This window comes from Bos javanicus, chromosome 8 (genome assembly GCF_032452875.1).
Source record: "Bos javanicus breed banteng chromosome 8, ARS-OSU_banteng_1.0, whole genome shotgun sequence".
NCBI lineage: Eukaryota > Metazoa > Chordata > Mammalia > Artiodactyla > Bovidae > Bos > Bos javanicus.
Genome location: NC_083875.1, coordinates 46,047,882 through 46,063,579, shown reverse-complemented (window position 1 = coordinate 46,063,579; position 15,698 = coordinate 46,047,882). Strand labels below are relative to the sequence as shown.

Here is a 15,698-nt window from a genome sequence, read left to right as displayed (position 1 = left end):
CCACTAAGGAACATGAAGAAGGAAATGGCAACCACCCCAGTATTCTTGTTTGGAGAATCCTATGGATGGAGGAGGCTGGCGGGCTACAGTGCATGGGGTCACAAAGAGCTGGACATGACTGAGCGACTAACAGAACAACAACTAAGCAACAAGAATCAGATTTACATCAGTGACAATAGTCATCAAGCAGTGCCTTCAAATTTTGGAAGGAAAATCATTTGAACCCAAAATTCTACATGCAGCCAAACCATCATTCAAATGGAAGGCAAAACAAAGATACATCAAGCATTCAAACTCTTAGAGAGCTCCTTTCTCTCATATTCTTCATGGAAATTTTGGTGGCTCAGTCGATAAAGAATCTGCCTGCAGTGCGGGACACCTGGGTTCCATCCCTGGCTTGGGAAGATCCCCTGGAGAAGGGCATGGCAACACACTCCAGTACTCTTTCCTGGAGAATCCCAGGGACAGAGGACCCTGGCGGGCTTCAGTCATGGGGTCACAAAGAGTCAGTCATGAATGAGTGACTAAGCACAGCACATTTTCTGGCAAAATGAAAAAGGAATTCAGGAAAAAAGAATGTGTGAGGCATGAGATCTAAGAAACAATGTCTCTAATCCAATGATATAAAGAAAATATTTAGATGACATTTGCACAGGATACCTAGAAAACAATTAAATCCAAACTAGAATAGGAAGTTAATAGTCTTAAGAATGTCCAAATGGGGAAATAAAACAACTAGCAGAAAGAGTATGATTAAGAAGCTAGATGAATAAAACTGAACTTAGAGTCAATAGATTTTCAATAAAGTTCCAAGACAATTCAATGAGGAAAGAATAGGCTCTTCAACAAGTGATGCTGGAACAACTGGATATCCACTTGCAAAAGACTGAACTTGGACTACTGATACAGGATATGCAAAAGTTAATTCAAAACAGATTATGGACCTAATCATAAGCTAAAACAATATAACTCCTAGAAGAAAATACAGGAATAAATCTTCATGACCATGGGCTAGACCAGGCTTCTTATTAATAGATATGACAGTATAGCAACAAAAGAACTTCATCAAAATCAAAAACTTTTGTGCTTTAAAAGATGCCATCAAAAAAGCCAAAAGACAATTCAGAGAATGAGAGAAAATACTTGCACATCAAATATCTGATAAGGGACTTGCAAAGGGAAACTGGATAATTTTCTTAGTTGTGATGATGTTATTATGATGAGGTATAGTGAGCCAAAGACATGCAAATGGCCAATAAACACATGAAAATGCTCAACATCAAGTCAAAAACACGATGAAGTACCACTTAACACCCACAAAGACGGCCAGAATAAACAAGACAGACAGTAATCAGTGTTGACAAAGATGTAGACAAATTGAAACCTGCGTGCACTGCTTATGGAAACACAAAATAAAAGTCATTTCAGAAAACCGGTCTTCAAAATGTTAAATGTATACCATATGCCTCAGCAATTCCACCTCAAGGTTTATAGCCAAAAGAAATGAAAACATGCCCACAAATAAACTTGAATACTAATGTTCACAGTGGCATTATCCATAATAGAAAGTGGAAATGTCTATCGACTGATGAATAGATAGATAAACTGTGGTATACCCATTCATGGAATATCATTCAACAATAGAAAGGGGGAAAAGTACTGATACATACTATAACATGATGACCCTTAAAAATATTGTGCTTAAAAATTTGCTAAATTAAAGAAACCAGTTACAAAGGATCACATATTATATGATTCTATTTGAAATACCAAAAATAGGCAATTTTATAGAGACAGATAGTGGTTGCCTAGGGCTGGGAATATTGAGGAGAAATGAGGAGTGACTTCTAATGGGTACAGGGTTCCTTTTGGGGGTGATCTGAAAATGTTCTACAGTTGGTGGTGGTGGTGGTTGTATATATCTGTGAATGCGAACAACCATTGAACTGTACAGTTTAAATGGGTAAATGTTATAGTGTGCCAATTATATCTCCATAAGGTGTTTAAAAATATAAGAGGGCTTCCTTGGTGGCTCAGTGGTAAAGAATCCACCTGCTGATGCAGGAGACATGGGTTTAATCCCTGGTCCAGGAGGATCGCACATGCCTTCAGCAGCTAAACCCAAGTGCCACAACTATTGAGCCTGTGCTCTAGAGCCTGGGAGCCGCAGCCACTGAAGCCCGCAAGCCCTACAGCCAGCGGTCCATAACAAGAGAAGCCGTGACAATGGGAAGCCCATGCACTGCAACTACAGAGTAGCCCCCGCTCTCTGCAACTGGAGAAAAGCCTGCACAGCCATGAAGACCCAACACAGCCAAAAATAAAAAAATAAAAACAAATTTTAAAAAATACAAGAAGCAGCTAGATGATCTCTGAGATTAGGTAACTTTTTCTTTTTTTGTCAACAAGAAAAAAGAAAAGAATCACTTAAAAACTCTAGTAAAAACATAAACCTACATATCAGAGTCACAGTCCAAAACTGAAGCAAACTAAAATATGACATGATACCAAGCAAACAATAGAGAATAAAAGAGAATAACAGATTTGACTTGGCGACCCAAAACTGTTCTTAAACACAGTTTAAAATCCTTTAAACACAGGATTAAATTTCCTTCTCTCTAGACCCCATCATTTCTTCCTGGTGCTACAGTAAGTAATACAGCTGATCCCTCGAACAAGCAGGACTCATGGGCATCAACAGAAAACCACTTTGTTTTTTTCCCCAATGTTGGTCGCTCCCACTTTGTAGAGCTAGTTCTTCCTGACTGCTTAGATGAAATTTGAGGCTGGGCGCATGATTCTTCTGGACAATATCAGTGACAAAAAGTTCTCCTCCAGGCACTTCGAGTCACAAAAAGTCCCATTTTGGTAATTAAAATATCCAGACCTGTGTCCCAGTCAAAACCTGAAACCGCATTTAAGTTTCAGTTTCTTTCCGTCTCATCTTCTCCTTGTAGGGAGCAAACAAGCCTGCAGTGGGAACAGCAGTGGAAAGAGACAATCTTATCGATATCCCTGCTTTTTGTGTCCACTTCTCCTCCTGAAGCCTGCCAGCTACAGCTCTGCCACCCTGGAGAGGAGGGAGCCAGAGCCAGGCCAAGCAGGTACACAGGTGAGGGGAAAGGAGAGTTCCCATGACTTCACAACTGGCCTCGGCAGGTGCTTAGAGAGACTGCTGAATGGGGCTTCCACTGGCTCCTCTGAGATACCCACTTTTGAACCTGCAGTTCTCTTAACATAGGCATCCCGCAGTGCAGGCACAGCCTCACTCTGCTGTGGTTCGCCCACTCCTCTAAGGGGCTCTCTGGGACAGGATATAAGCTCACCCCAGGCCTACTCTCTCTTACAGGGCCCCAACCCTCTGGTCAGTTGGAAGTATGCATCGTGGGTTTGGTCTGTGAAAGTACAATTATTTCCCAACTGCAGTCTTTAACTCTCAGCCTCAAGGCACTCCAGCCCGCCCTTCAAATTCAACCACTGTGAGAGCATCTCATGCTCTCCACTGCTTACCGTTAAGCACCTCTCCCCTCCCCCGCACACAGGTGGAACTCAATGCCAGAGCAATTCAATAACTTTCTCCAAACATTTGTCTCTTTAACCCCTAATCTTTTTACAGTCAGGGAGATGGAGATTAGCTAAGGACTGCAAAACTGGTTTTCACCCAGAAACTTTGCAAGTCCCCTTAGATAGTCTAACACACTGGAATGTGGGAGCTATTAACATCAGTTGTATTTTGGCCTCAAGTGAATCTGGAAAGCAAGAATCTAATTATAACATCCTATTTCAACCATATTCATATAATGAAAACATTATAAACGCTATTATCAGTTTTCACTCTTTTAGAAACAGTTTACAAAGTTTGAATGGTATAATTTAGTTCTAAGAGCAAATGTTAATGCTAACTCACTGACTATATAAAGGAAATGAATGGTGTTATTATCAAAAGGAGGTAGAAGTGGGAAGAAGCAGAGCTAACTGCTAATTTCTTCATCTTATAAAAGAGAGAATCAGGGACTTCTCTGGTGGTCCAGTGGTTAAGAATCTGCCTTCCAATGCAGGAGATGCGAGTTCAGTCCCTGGTCAGGGAACTAAGATCCCACATGCTGCGTGGCAACTTGGTCTACTACTACTACTACTAAGTCACTTCAGTCGTGTCCGCTGTGCGACCCCATAGATGGCAGCCCACAAGGCTCCCCCGTCCCTGGGATTCTCCAAGCAAGAACACTGGAGTGGGTTGCCATTTCCTTCTCCAATGCATGAAAGTGAAAAGTGAGAGTGAAGTCGCTCAGTCGTGTCTGACCCTCAGCAACCCCATGGACTGCAGCCTTCCAGGCGCCTCCGTCCATGGGATTTTCCAGGCAAGAGTACTGGAGTGGGGTGCCATTGCCTTCTCCAGCAACTTGGTCTATGAAAGTACAATTATTTCCCAACTGCAGTAAAGTACAAATAATTGTACTTTTCACAGATCAAGCCCACAAAGCATACTTCCACAGAGCCCACGTGCCTAGAGCCCATGCTCCCCAACGAGAAGAGGCCCCACGCACTGTGCCTAGAAAGAGCCCAAGAGTGGCAACAGAGACCTAAACAGCCAAGAAAGAGAGAGAGAATCAAGATACTACTCAAAGCTGATGAAGTAAGAAACAGAACTTTATGATATTATTTAAAATAATAAAGCCATCAATAGGAGAAATAAACATAATTTCAAAAAGAGAAGAGGAAGATAGGCAGGAGAGAATAAGCATCACCCACAACTCACTTTTAGTGAGATGTAGACAACCTCCAGGCACAGCACAACCAGAGAGAAACTAAAATGGTCAATTTGGGGGAATGTAGTCACGTTCGGGTGCTGACTGCATTCACACACATGCACAGAAGTCTAATTATCACTTTCAATAAGAGTAAGAAAGCTAATGAGCTCCTCTTTTTTTTTTTAAGGTTTATTTTCTCTTAAAAGGCACTTAGCAAATTATAAAAGTCATAATGTCACAGTGGTATGCTTGAAATATATATATGGTATCTGTATGTGTATATATATTATATATATACATGTTTGATACATACACATATATTGTGTTATGTATACATATGACATATAAATATATTTTATAGATATAGACATAAGAGAAATAGAGAATAGTTTCAGAGAGGTGATTTGTTTATTATGCCCTCAATTATACATCTAATTGGGCCTCCCTGGTGGCTCAGAGGTTGAAGCGTCTGCCTGGAATGCGGGAGACTTGGGTTCGATCCCTGAGTCGGGAAGATTCCCTGGAGAAGGAAATGGCAACCCACTCCAGTACTCTTGCCTGGAGAATCCCATGGAGAGAGGAGCCTGGTAGGCTACAGTCCACAGGGTTGCAAAGAGCTGGACACGACTGAGCAACTTCACTTTCACTTTCATACATCTAACTATGGGACCCCTATCAGATCCAGGTCTGACTCAAATCTACCCTCTTTCCCCTTTACCAACATGCACCAATACCTGTTAGTACACAATGTCCATTTATAAATTCTTCTTCTCTGTTCATTAAAGAGCTCTACAAGGCAACCTTTGGTATCCTTATTGAGACCCAATTCCACACGACCCCAGCCCTGTTCCCTATTTCTCTTATGTCTATATCTATAAAAACTATCAAGTAGTTCACAGAATCCACAGGGACAGGCTCAGAAATCCGGGAAGGAGCCAAGTGAACCTGGGTGCTGGGACTTCTACCAAGGTCATGCCACAGGAAAGCCAGGGCCCCGGCTGCCAGCCTTGGACGCCAGTGGCCTCTTCTGCTCGATGAAATCTAAGCTGTCCTGGCTATTCTGAATCAGCAGCTCCAGCTTCCAAGTCCTGGGCAGAGGCTTCATTGGAGAGAGGTCACGGGCTCCCACCCTGGCTGCCAGCATTCAGAAGGGCAGGCGTCTGGCCTCAGAGGCTTCCGGCTGAGGGCAGGGTCCTGCCTCTCATCAAGACACACAAGGGCAGATAAACCAATCCTCAAAATAGAGTTTAAATATGCAGATACCAGCAGCCAGAACCCAAACAAAATAGGGAAGCTAAAACATCCTCCACTTCATCCACATGTCCTCTGCAGATGTTAAGTGGAAAATCAGTCTCCCTCCTGCCCATTCCCACTACACTCAATGGACATGCCTACTCTCAACAGTTCCTTACACATCTTTTCAGGAACTTTTCATGTAACTGCAAACACACATATGATTTCCCAGACATTTTGAAAAATCACAAGTGGTACCATATACGTTATTCCATTATTCCATATACTATTTACATTATACCATGACTTTTCATGTAACATCTATTTTAAGATGCTCCATGATTCAAAGTGGTTTCCTCCCTTGCCCCAGAGAGTCACAGTTCACATAGTTGTCTGAGAGTCATATTCAGAAATTGATCACTGTGGTCTGTCGGGCCCAGAAAGCCTGGATGCAGGATAGTCAGAAGGCCCCTCAACAACTCAGACACATACTACAGTGTGTCTGAAATACACTTGGAAACACTTCAGCACCGACAGGGTAATACCATGTACATACTGACTGGTCGAGCTACATCCTCAGGATGACCAAGAATTCATATTCCAGGACACTCAGCTGGCACTTATAAAAAAAGCCACACTCCAGAAGCTGCTGCTTTTATCTTTACCTCCCAACAGCATCCAAGCAGCTTTGCTAAATGAGCAGTGACAATGGAAATGAGTTGTCCAACTGATGAAATTCTTGGCTTGCTTAATGAGCGTAAAGAATGGTAAAAATGAGTTCCCATGAAATTTATGGTAAGAATTAAAACCAACATCCCTTTTCGTTCCCGTGTTAATTAATTCTGGGACTGGCCATGCTCTTCTGCCCCTATAGTAAGCAATACTGAGAACAAAAAACAGTAACTTAGCTACTTGCTCTAAGAAACACTTGTTCCTCAAAGGTAAGATTGTGAGCCAACTAAAACAATTATCAAAACAAACAGTTTACTCATCAAATCTTCTTTCCAGGCCCTCTCCTTCATCAGCCCAGCAATCCAAAGTTACTATTTCATAGGTTTTGCTCAAATACAATCAATTCCCTATCTGGTGAGACTCACCTTACAATCTCCCAGCGAGGACTCTAAAACCCTATAAATATCCTCTCTTAGACTCAATCTTTCTGAGAACTACTGGTAAGGTGTACTCCCTTACTTCAGCAGGTCCAATAAACTTAGCTTAGCTTGATCAATAGGATTTCAGGGAATAAACAGTGATATTCAACAAGTTGTTTAGTCACTAAGTTGTGACCGACTCTAGCGACCGCGTGGATTGTAGCCCACCAGGTCCCTCTGCCCATGGAATATTCCAGGCAAGAATACTGGAGTGATTTGCCATTTCCTTCTCCAGGGGATTTTCCTGACCCAGGGATTGAACTCACGTCTCCTGCATTGCAAGCAACTTCTTTACTACTGAGCCACCTGGGAATCCCATTAGAGACAAGGGGATACAACAAATATTACAGGTAAAAAAAAAACTGTTCGTGCTGTTCTGTAAGCTCGATAAAAATTGCAGTTTATCGTTTAAGCTTGTAGAACAGAGTGCATGAACATTTTTTTTTTTTTTTTGGTCTGTTGGCTAATAATTGCTTGTGTAGCAAAATTTGGTCAGAGGGCAGGGGTTCACTTTCACTGTAACAATCAACTTGGCAGGGAGGTTAATTCAAAGCCTTCACAGCTACCTGTTGCTACCAAACTAAACTTGCTAATAATGAGAGCATGAGCAAATGGCTTAGGTCATTTTGTAAAGCAAAGCCTTGATTCTTCCCAGAAAGGAGTTCCACAATTTTTTCTCATTTCTGATTTCCTCCAGGGTGAGGCAATCAGAGCAGAGAAATAACAGCTCTATTGCCAATAGATAAGTCTATTGCCAAACCCAGTCTAGGTAATTTCGTGATACCTAAATGCATATTTTGTTGCGACAGATCACTTAATGACACACTAAACTGAGAGATCAGATCTTGGAGACTGATTTCCTCAGTGAATGATGAAAAACATGCATAATGTGCTTGCCTCACCTTACATTTTGTAGTTTCCTTGTGCATTCGTGTCTTTTGTTCCTCACTGAGATCCTGAGGGATGGTTGATTTCCCACTGTACAGATGAGGAAACTGAGTGGATAAATTCCTTATCCGTTCACTGATTGAAAGTGACAAGACTAAGTCCCAAAACTTGACCTTCTGTCACCTTCTGTCTAATACTTTTGAGTCAAGGGCAAAATTCCTTACGCTTTTGCCACTTGGGAACGGGGAAAAAAAGTAGACAGTCAGCACTAAGGAAATAACTTATGTAAATTATGTTACACACACACAGCACTGTTGGCCACAGAGAAATACCTACTAATTTGCCAATGGAGGAGGTGATGTACTAGCACTATGAAACAAGCAATGGACTAGGAATCAAAGCTCCTAGGTTCTTTCTAATAATAGTTCATCTGTTTGGGAAGTGGACAAGCCAGTTAACTCTTGAGCCACTGGTTCATTATCTACAAAACAAGAAAAACACCTGCCATAGAAATCACACAAGAATGGTAAATGAAAGAACCTGGTAAACTCTTATGCATTATATGCATACAAGAGAGTAGTATTAATAATTCTAAAGAGTGAGAAAAGCCCTCCATTTTTATGCCTTAAAACACCAAGTGTAGGGACTTCCCTGGTGGTCTAGTGGTTAAGAATCCATGTTCCAATGCAGGGGACATGAGTTTGATACCTGGTTGGAGAACTAAGATCCCACATGCCCTGGAGCAACTAAGCCCGCTCAGCAACGAGAGAAGCCCAGGCACCACAACTATAGAAGAGCCCACATGCCGTGGCGAAGATCCGACACAGCCAAAGATAAATATAAAATACCAAGTGTGAAACAATCATATTTCACTTTATACGCAGAAGTTTACAATAACCTGGTGGAAATGAACATCTAAAGTTAAAACACCTTCCAGGTAACTAAAGAGGATTTTGGACACCTATAATATGAGAGCCAGAAGGACTCTTAAAGAGAGTGTTCTGAGTTCTCATTTTATAGAAGGGGAAATCAAGAGATTTCCCCAAGACCATCCAATAATTAGTGGTAACATGTCAGCATTAAAATGCAGGTTTCTTGAACTTTCAAACCAGGGAGTTCATTCCAAATTATTAACAACCGTGAAATGTACTTGAAAGAACCAAACTGCACAAGCCAGAGCTTCAGAGTTCCTTTTATAAATGTACAGATTCCTGAACTGTGCCAAGGTATTCTGCCCTCCTCCTGTTCTTTATATCATCAGGAATGAAAGGGCCACTACCTATCCTGCACCATAATCCACCTATATGTATATTTCTGACTATCTAGTGATGCCAATTTGTCAATCTCTTTTGACAAAAGGGTCTGGATGTTCCATTACTCTTCCTGTGAGGCACAATAAGATGGAAAGAAACTGGATCCCCAAATGGTTTCATGAAGCAGGACCATCTTACCAGCCTAGCCTACTGGGACCATTAGCTGAGGGGGAATAAAATCTCTGTATACGTTATGCATGCCACTTTTTGAGGCTCTTTGGGGAATGAGGTTTTACCCTAAATACTATAATCTTGAAGTTAGAAGAGAAACTGATAGATCATTTTCTAAAAAGAGCCAACTTGCTTACTTCTCCTATTTTTAGTCTAGAGTTCAAATCAACAGGACCTGCAGTTGAGAATAAACCACATACATAACCCCAGAACATCACTGGGGAAGAATCTTCTTCATTCTTGGTACTAGAGAATAAAGCTGTTTTTGATAGTCATTGAAGGTCATATTCATCCCCTCTGTTCCAAACTGACAAGAAAAATAAAAATAACTATAGCTCAAATTAGCACTTCATAAGCAACCAAAACTGTAGGCAGCATGCCTGACTGGGCTTTCACAGTGGCAACTCTTACCAAGTATACCACCAAAGAAAAACACCAGTCACTGAGGTTGCTGCCCCAGAGTGAGACCCTTCCACTCCCTCAAACAGAAACCAATGAGTCTTCATCTTTGAGTTTCAGGAGGAAGCTGCAAAGAAAAAAAGAAAAACAAAGGCTGACCTCTAGTAGAACTTCAGCCTCGTTATATGTTCATTGTAATGCATTAGCATGCTATGACACACCACCAGCACCATGACACTTGATGATGGCCATGACAACAACTGGAAAAGCCCATGCAAGGACTGAAAAGAAGAGCTGCGTTAGTTCCAGGTCCCCTGGAACTTGTTACCCCATTCTTGGATAACACATGGGTATTCTATCCACTCTTTCCAATGCCCTCCCTTTTACCTCAACTCTCCAATACATTTGGTGTCTCTCACCCAAACTGGGTTGAGAAGTTGATTTGTGAACTAGGTTCCCTCTTCTCTATCCTCTGTCCATCAATTAAAGCTTGTACTATTCCAGTCTTAGCATGGTTTCATTACTGACTGTGCAAATCCAATAAGAAAATAACTTCCCTGGCTGAGACAGGGGCTCTCTACCTGGGATATCAGGTCCAGTCAACCCATTCTGCAACTATCTTACCAAGACAACTCCATTTTCCAACTGAGGTGCCTAGATAAGACAGTCTTTGAGGTCATTCCCAGCACTGAATCTATGATTTCTAAACAAATCTACAATATTTTATTAGAATGAAAAAATGAATGATAACTAGAAAAAAATAAAACCATCTTTTAAAAATGTTTAATCTTAATGGAAACTATACAAGTATTTTTGATAGAACACACACACACACATGCACACACATACACATACCCCCAATTCTAATTCCAGTCATAGCCAAAACAGATACAAACATTCACAAAGTATCTCCCAACATTGTATTTTGTTCTGGCATCTGAGTATTTTATCAATAAAAGGAAGGACTTTTATTTTATCAATAAAAGAGGACTCAGTAAATGGAAGTTTCCAACTCTGAGTTTCCATGAAAACTAGAGTTTGAAGGAACTAGGTCAAACCAACCCTTCTTTGTTCAAACCAGTATAAACCTGATGTAATCACTGAAACAAACAAAAAGGAGCACAAATGCAAACAGCTCTGAAAAGGAAGTGCTCAAGTGTTCTAGACCAGTGTGCCCACAGCAACTCAAAACAGAGAACAGCCTGCCACTGGAAAGCCCCTGAAAAGCCAAAATACTCCCTAACCCCCCTAAAGCTAAAAGCAGGTAAACACAAAGTTCAGAGAACAAAAACAAGTGAGAAACATTTAGGACAAAAAGAGAAACTTTGAGAACGAGCCCAGAACCTAAACAGCTTATTGGTTGCAAGAGTAACCCCACTGTTCAAAAATAAATATGTCTTGAGCCCACTGGTCCTGGGGAGAGACCCCTGTCCTCACAGAACTGACTGACCATCTACTGGGGGTCACAGGAGAGGTTCACCCAGCAAAGCACTCAGGCTGCTCTCAGACCGAGGAGCCAGCACTCAGAGGTTGGGACCCAGTGAGGGGCATGGAAGAGGGGCCACTCAATCGGGGTGGTTCAGGAAGGTATCTCTCTCCCAAAATGACTGCTGAGCTGAGACCCAGAAGAGGAGGCAGCTAAGCAAACAGCTCGGGGCAGATGGTCCTAGTCTCTGAAGGACAGCCTGGCTGTGCCAGGGTCAGAAGGTGCCTCTGTAGGTAGAGTGTGGGATGTGCAGGTGGGTAGGGCTGTAACTCGGACCAGCTCAGCTGGTGGAAACACATGGGCACTTCTGGTTTCTCTAATGAACACAGCTTCCCACTCAAATCATCCAACCGCAGATTCCCTAAACTCACAAAGGGCAATGCTTGTGCGGTTAAAAAAAAAAAAAAGTATCCACTGGGGGGGGGGGGTGGTGGGGGGGGGTGGCAGAGCCACCCCATGGTGTCACTAGAGTATCCTCTCTGTTCAGGAAAGAAAACTAGACACTGGAAAGTCAAGTGGCTAGCTAGGACTCAAACTAGGAGTGTCTGACTGGCACATCAGTTTTTTTCATTTTGCTTTTTTACATAACAAAATCATTTGGCACAGGTTATAATGATATACGATTAAGATTCACACAGACTGTTTTTTTTCCTTTATTATACTGAGTAAGGTTCAATGGGCTTCCCTCTTGACTCAAGACGGTAAAGAATCTACCTGCAAGGAAGGAGACCAAGGTTTGATTCCTGCATTGGGAAGATCCCCTGGAGAAGGGAATGGCAACCAACTCCAGTATTCTTGCCTGGAGGATTCCATGGACAGAGGAGCCTGGTGGGCTACAGTCCGTGTCTAACTCGCCAAGAGTTAGACATAACTGATTAACACATACATAAGGCTCAAATGACCTACTGATACACTCAGAAAGTTTTCCTTTGCACAATTCCTGTCAATTAACTTATCTTCTTTATAAATTGATGTTAATTAACATTTCAAAATAATCACTAAATGGCCTTCTAAATATTCTTAACAGTCAAAACACAGAAGCTCAAATGTCCAACAGACTCAACAACCAAAGGTAATACAGAAATATGACAAAAAGCTACTTAGCAATTCTAACTGATAGGCATATGAAATCCTTGCTCAGGAAAACATAATAGCTACTGATATGAACTTAATTTAATATTAAACAGAAAAAGCAGGCACAACATGATACGCACAAACTGGTTACAACTTTGTCACAAAGTTCATATACTTATCAACAAAGATGAGAAATACATTTTTATTGGGGTTATTTTCAGTTAAAATTGCTTGAGCTCACAGAATAAATTCACAAGGCACCTTTCCACAAGAAAACAGTGTTAAAGAAAGAAATGTTTTAAAAGGTGGACTTTCTTAATATCTATCTAGAACAAGTAGTCACTCTCCTCACCATTTGAAATTTTAAAAGTACAAATAGCATTAGATTAGATAGTTTTCTGCTTTTAATTTATTTAAATACTTGAGGGTCACTGAGCATTTCAGTAATGACCCAATGGAAAAGGACAGTGCAAAGATGACGCATATAGTGAAATACTAGCATAAACACTGAACACCGTCAAACATTTTTCTGCAGAGACTGTAACCTAGAGAGTTGTTGCAAAACAAACCCCAGCACATGCCACAAGACTCATCCAAAGCTTCCTTTTCTCCTATCCTGCTGTCTAATATATTAAAATACTGCATCAGTAATTTGTTCCTTCTGGAAATATTAGCAAAGAGATGTGAAATGTTATAAAATGTTGCCTGCATTGTCTTCTGGGTCTGAAAACTCTCCAGGTTAGTTTTTCAAGACCATCAACACAGTACCATTATTCTCATTGTATTTTAAAATGTGCTTCTCCTCCTTGTATGTAAGAATTTAACTAGTTTTATATTTGTACCCATCACCTTGCAAACAGTAGTCTGAAGGACGACAGTCTGGCTATATTAAGTATACTTACAGAATGAGTTTAGAAAATCATTTAACCCTATTTTGAAATGGATGGGAGAAAAATAAGAGGAGATGCAATACAGAAAAAATAATTTTAAATTATACTTCATATCAAATTCCTAGATCCTCTACCTCATGCTTGTACGTTAGCCTCTCTGCGCATTTGTCTATTTTTTATAACATTTACTGATCAAAAGGACACAGCAAATAAAAACAAAGGATGAACTGTACACTTTAAAATGGTTCATTTTATACTATGTGAGTTTTACCTCAATACCTTAAAAGAGAACAAAGTCTACTGCCATGAAAATATATGTGATAAAATATAATAGATGTGATAAAGAGAGAATATAGGGAATCTAAGCAAGGAATTTCTGAGATTATCCAACCAAAACATTATAACAATAAAAAATAATGTATTCATGATTGAAGCTGAGATTTCCTTTAAAAGAATGAGAAAGAAAAAGAATGTGGAGAACCTCCTCAAGACTGGCTAAGAATTGATAATTGTTGAAGTTGAATGACCGGTACAGGGAGTCTATTATATCATTCCCTCCACTTCTGTGTATGTTCAAAATGTTCAGAGTAAGCCGTTTAGTTTTGCTTTGCTTTGTGTTTGTTATATCTTTACAATAGAGCTAATCCTGGAACTTGAAACACACGTATAGCAAAATTATCATCTCACTTTACTGTTATGAGAACATCTGGATAACAGTGTCCATTGTTAACTTATTTTTTTAAGGAACAAGAAAGCTTTAGCATTTCAACAGTTTGTTTCTATAGACTTCATAAACTGCACATTTTACATAGGGTAAAAATTTATAAGATCAGTACATACCAGGAGTATCATAGGTCGCTTCCATGTTGTTAATCCTATGATTCCAGAGAGTATCACCTACAAGGACAAACAGTATCAGAAATCTAGAAAAGTTCCAATAACTAATCCCCGATCTCTAAAGTATATATATATATATATATTTTTTGAAACACATATGGTCAATTTATTTCTAACAAAAGAACCAAAGCAACTCAAGGTGGAAAGATCATTGTTTCCGTAAATGGAGCTAAAATTGATATTCATACAGGAAAAAAAAATGAACCTTGATCCCTACCCCACAACAAATATAAAAATTAACTCAAAGTTTATTGAGATCTAAATATAAATGCTAAAGCTTATGAAACTTTTAGAAGGAAACATGGAAGATTACCATCATGACCATGGGAATAAGCAAAGACATTTTAAAACTGAATTACATCAAAAATCAAAAACTTCTTAAAAAGCAACATAGGTTGGAGATAATGTTCTCAACACATATATCTGACAATGAGTTATACATAGTATCCATTAAAAATTCTCATGACTCAATATTAAAAGCAAAAGACTTGAACAGACACTTTACAAAGACATACAAATGGTCAATAATCACATGAAAAATTCAACATCATTAGTAATCAGAGAAATACAAATTAAACCGCCAAGAGATAGCACTAATTAACCACTATAAATGGCTATAATTTTAAAATTCTGACAATGCCAAATATTGAGAGAATATGGTGAGAACGTGGAGCAATCAGAAATTTCATTCATAAATAGTGGAAGCGTAAAATGATGAAGCCACTTTGGAAAGGTCTCTGGCAATTTCATATAAAAACTAAACCTATATCTCTCTTACAATCCAGCATTCCATTCCTCATTATTGTACCAAGAGAAATAAAAAACAAATGTCCACCAAAAAAAGACCTGCCCAGAATATATATAACAGGTTATTCATGATAGCCAAAAACTAGAAACAATCGAAATATCCATCCAAGGGTAAACAAATTATAGAAAACCCGTAGGAAAGAATACAACTCAGCAATGAAAGAAATTACTAATACATCTAACAGCAACATGAATTTCAAAAACATGATCCTGAACAATAGATACCAGGCATAAAAAAGCGTACTTCCTGCTCTGATTCTATTTACAAAAAGTTCTTTTTTTTTTTTAATTAATTTTATTTTATTTTTAAACTTTACATAATTGTATTAGTTTTGCCAAATATCAAACTGAATCCGCCACAGGTATACATGTGTTCCCCATCCTGAACCCTCCTCCCTCCTCCCTCCCCATACCATCCCTCTGGGTCGTCCCAGTGCACCAGCCCCAAGCATCCAGTATTGTGCATCGAACCTGGACTGGCATCTCGTTTCACACATGATATTTTACATGTTTCAATGCCATTCTCCCAAATCTTCCCACCCTCTCCCTCTCCCACAGAGTCCATAAGACTGTTCTATACATCAGTGTCTCTTTTGCCATCTCGTACACAGGGTTATCGTTACCATCTTTCTAAATTCCAT

At 40.0% G+C, this 15,698-nt stretch overlaps 1 protein-coding gene across 1 annotated transcript in view; it reads right to left on the bottom strand.

Moving 5' to 3' along the window:
- ENTREP1 (endosomal transmembrane epsin interactor 1) overlaps positions 1 to 15,698 on the bottom strand; it is a 76,601-nt gene that overhangs the window by 48,539 nt on the left and 12,364 nt on the right. The window contains exon 2 of the mRNA XM_061425498.1: positions 14,194 to 14,250. Coding sequence (XP_061281482.1) covers positions 14,194 to 14,250 — 57 coding nt within the window. The remainder of the gene's footprint in view (positions 1 to 14,193; positions 14,251 to 15,698) is intronic.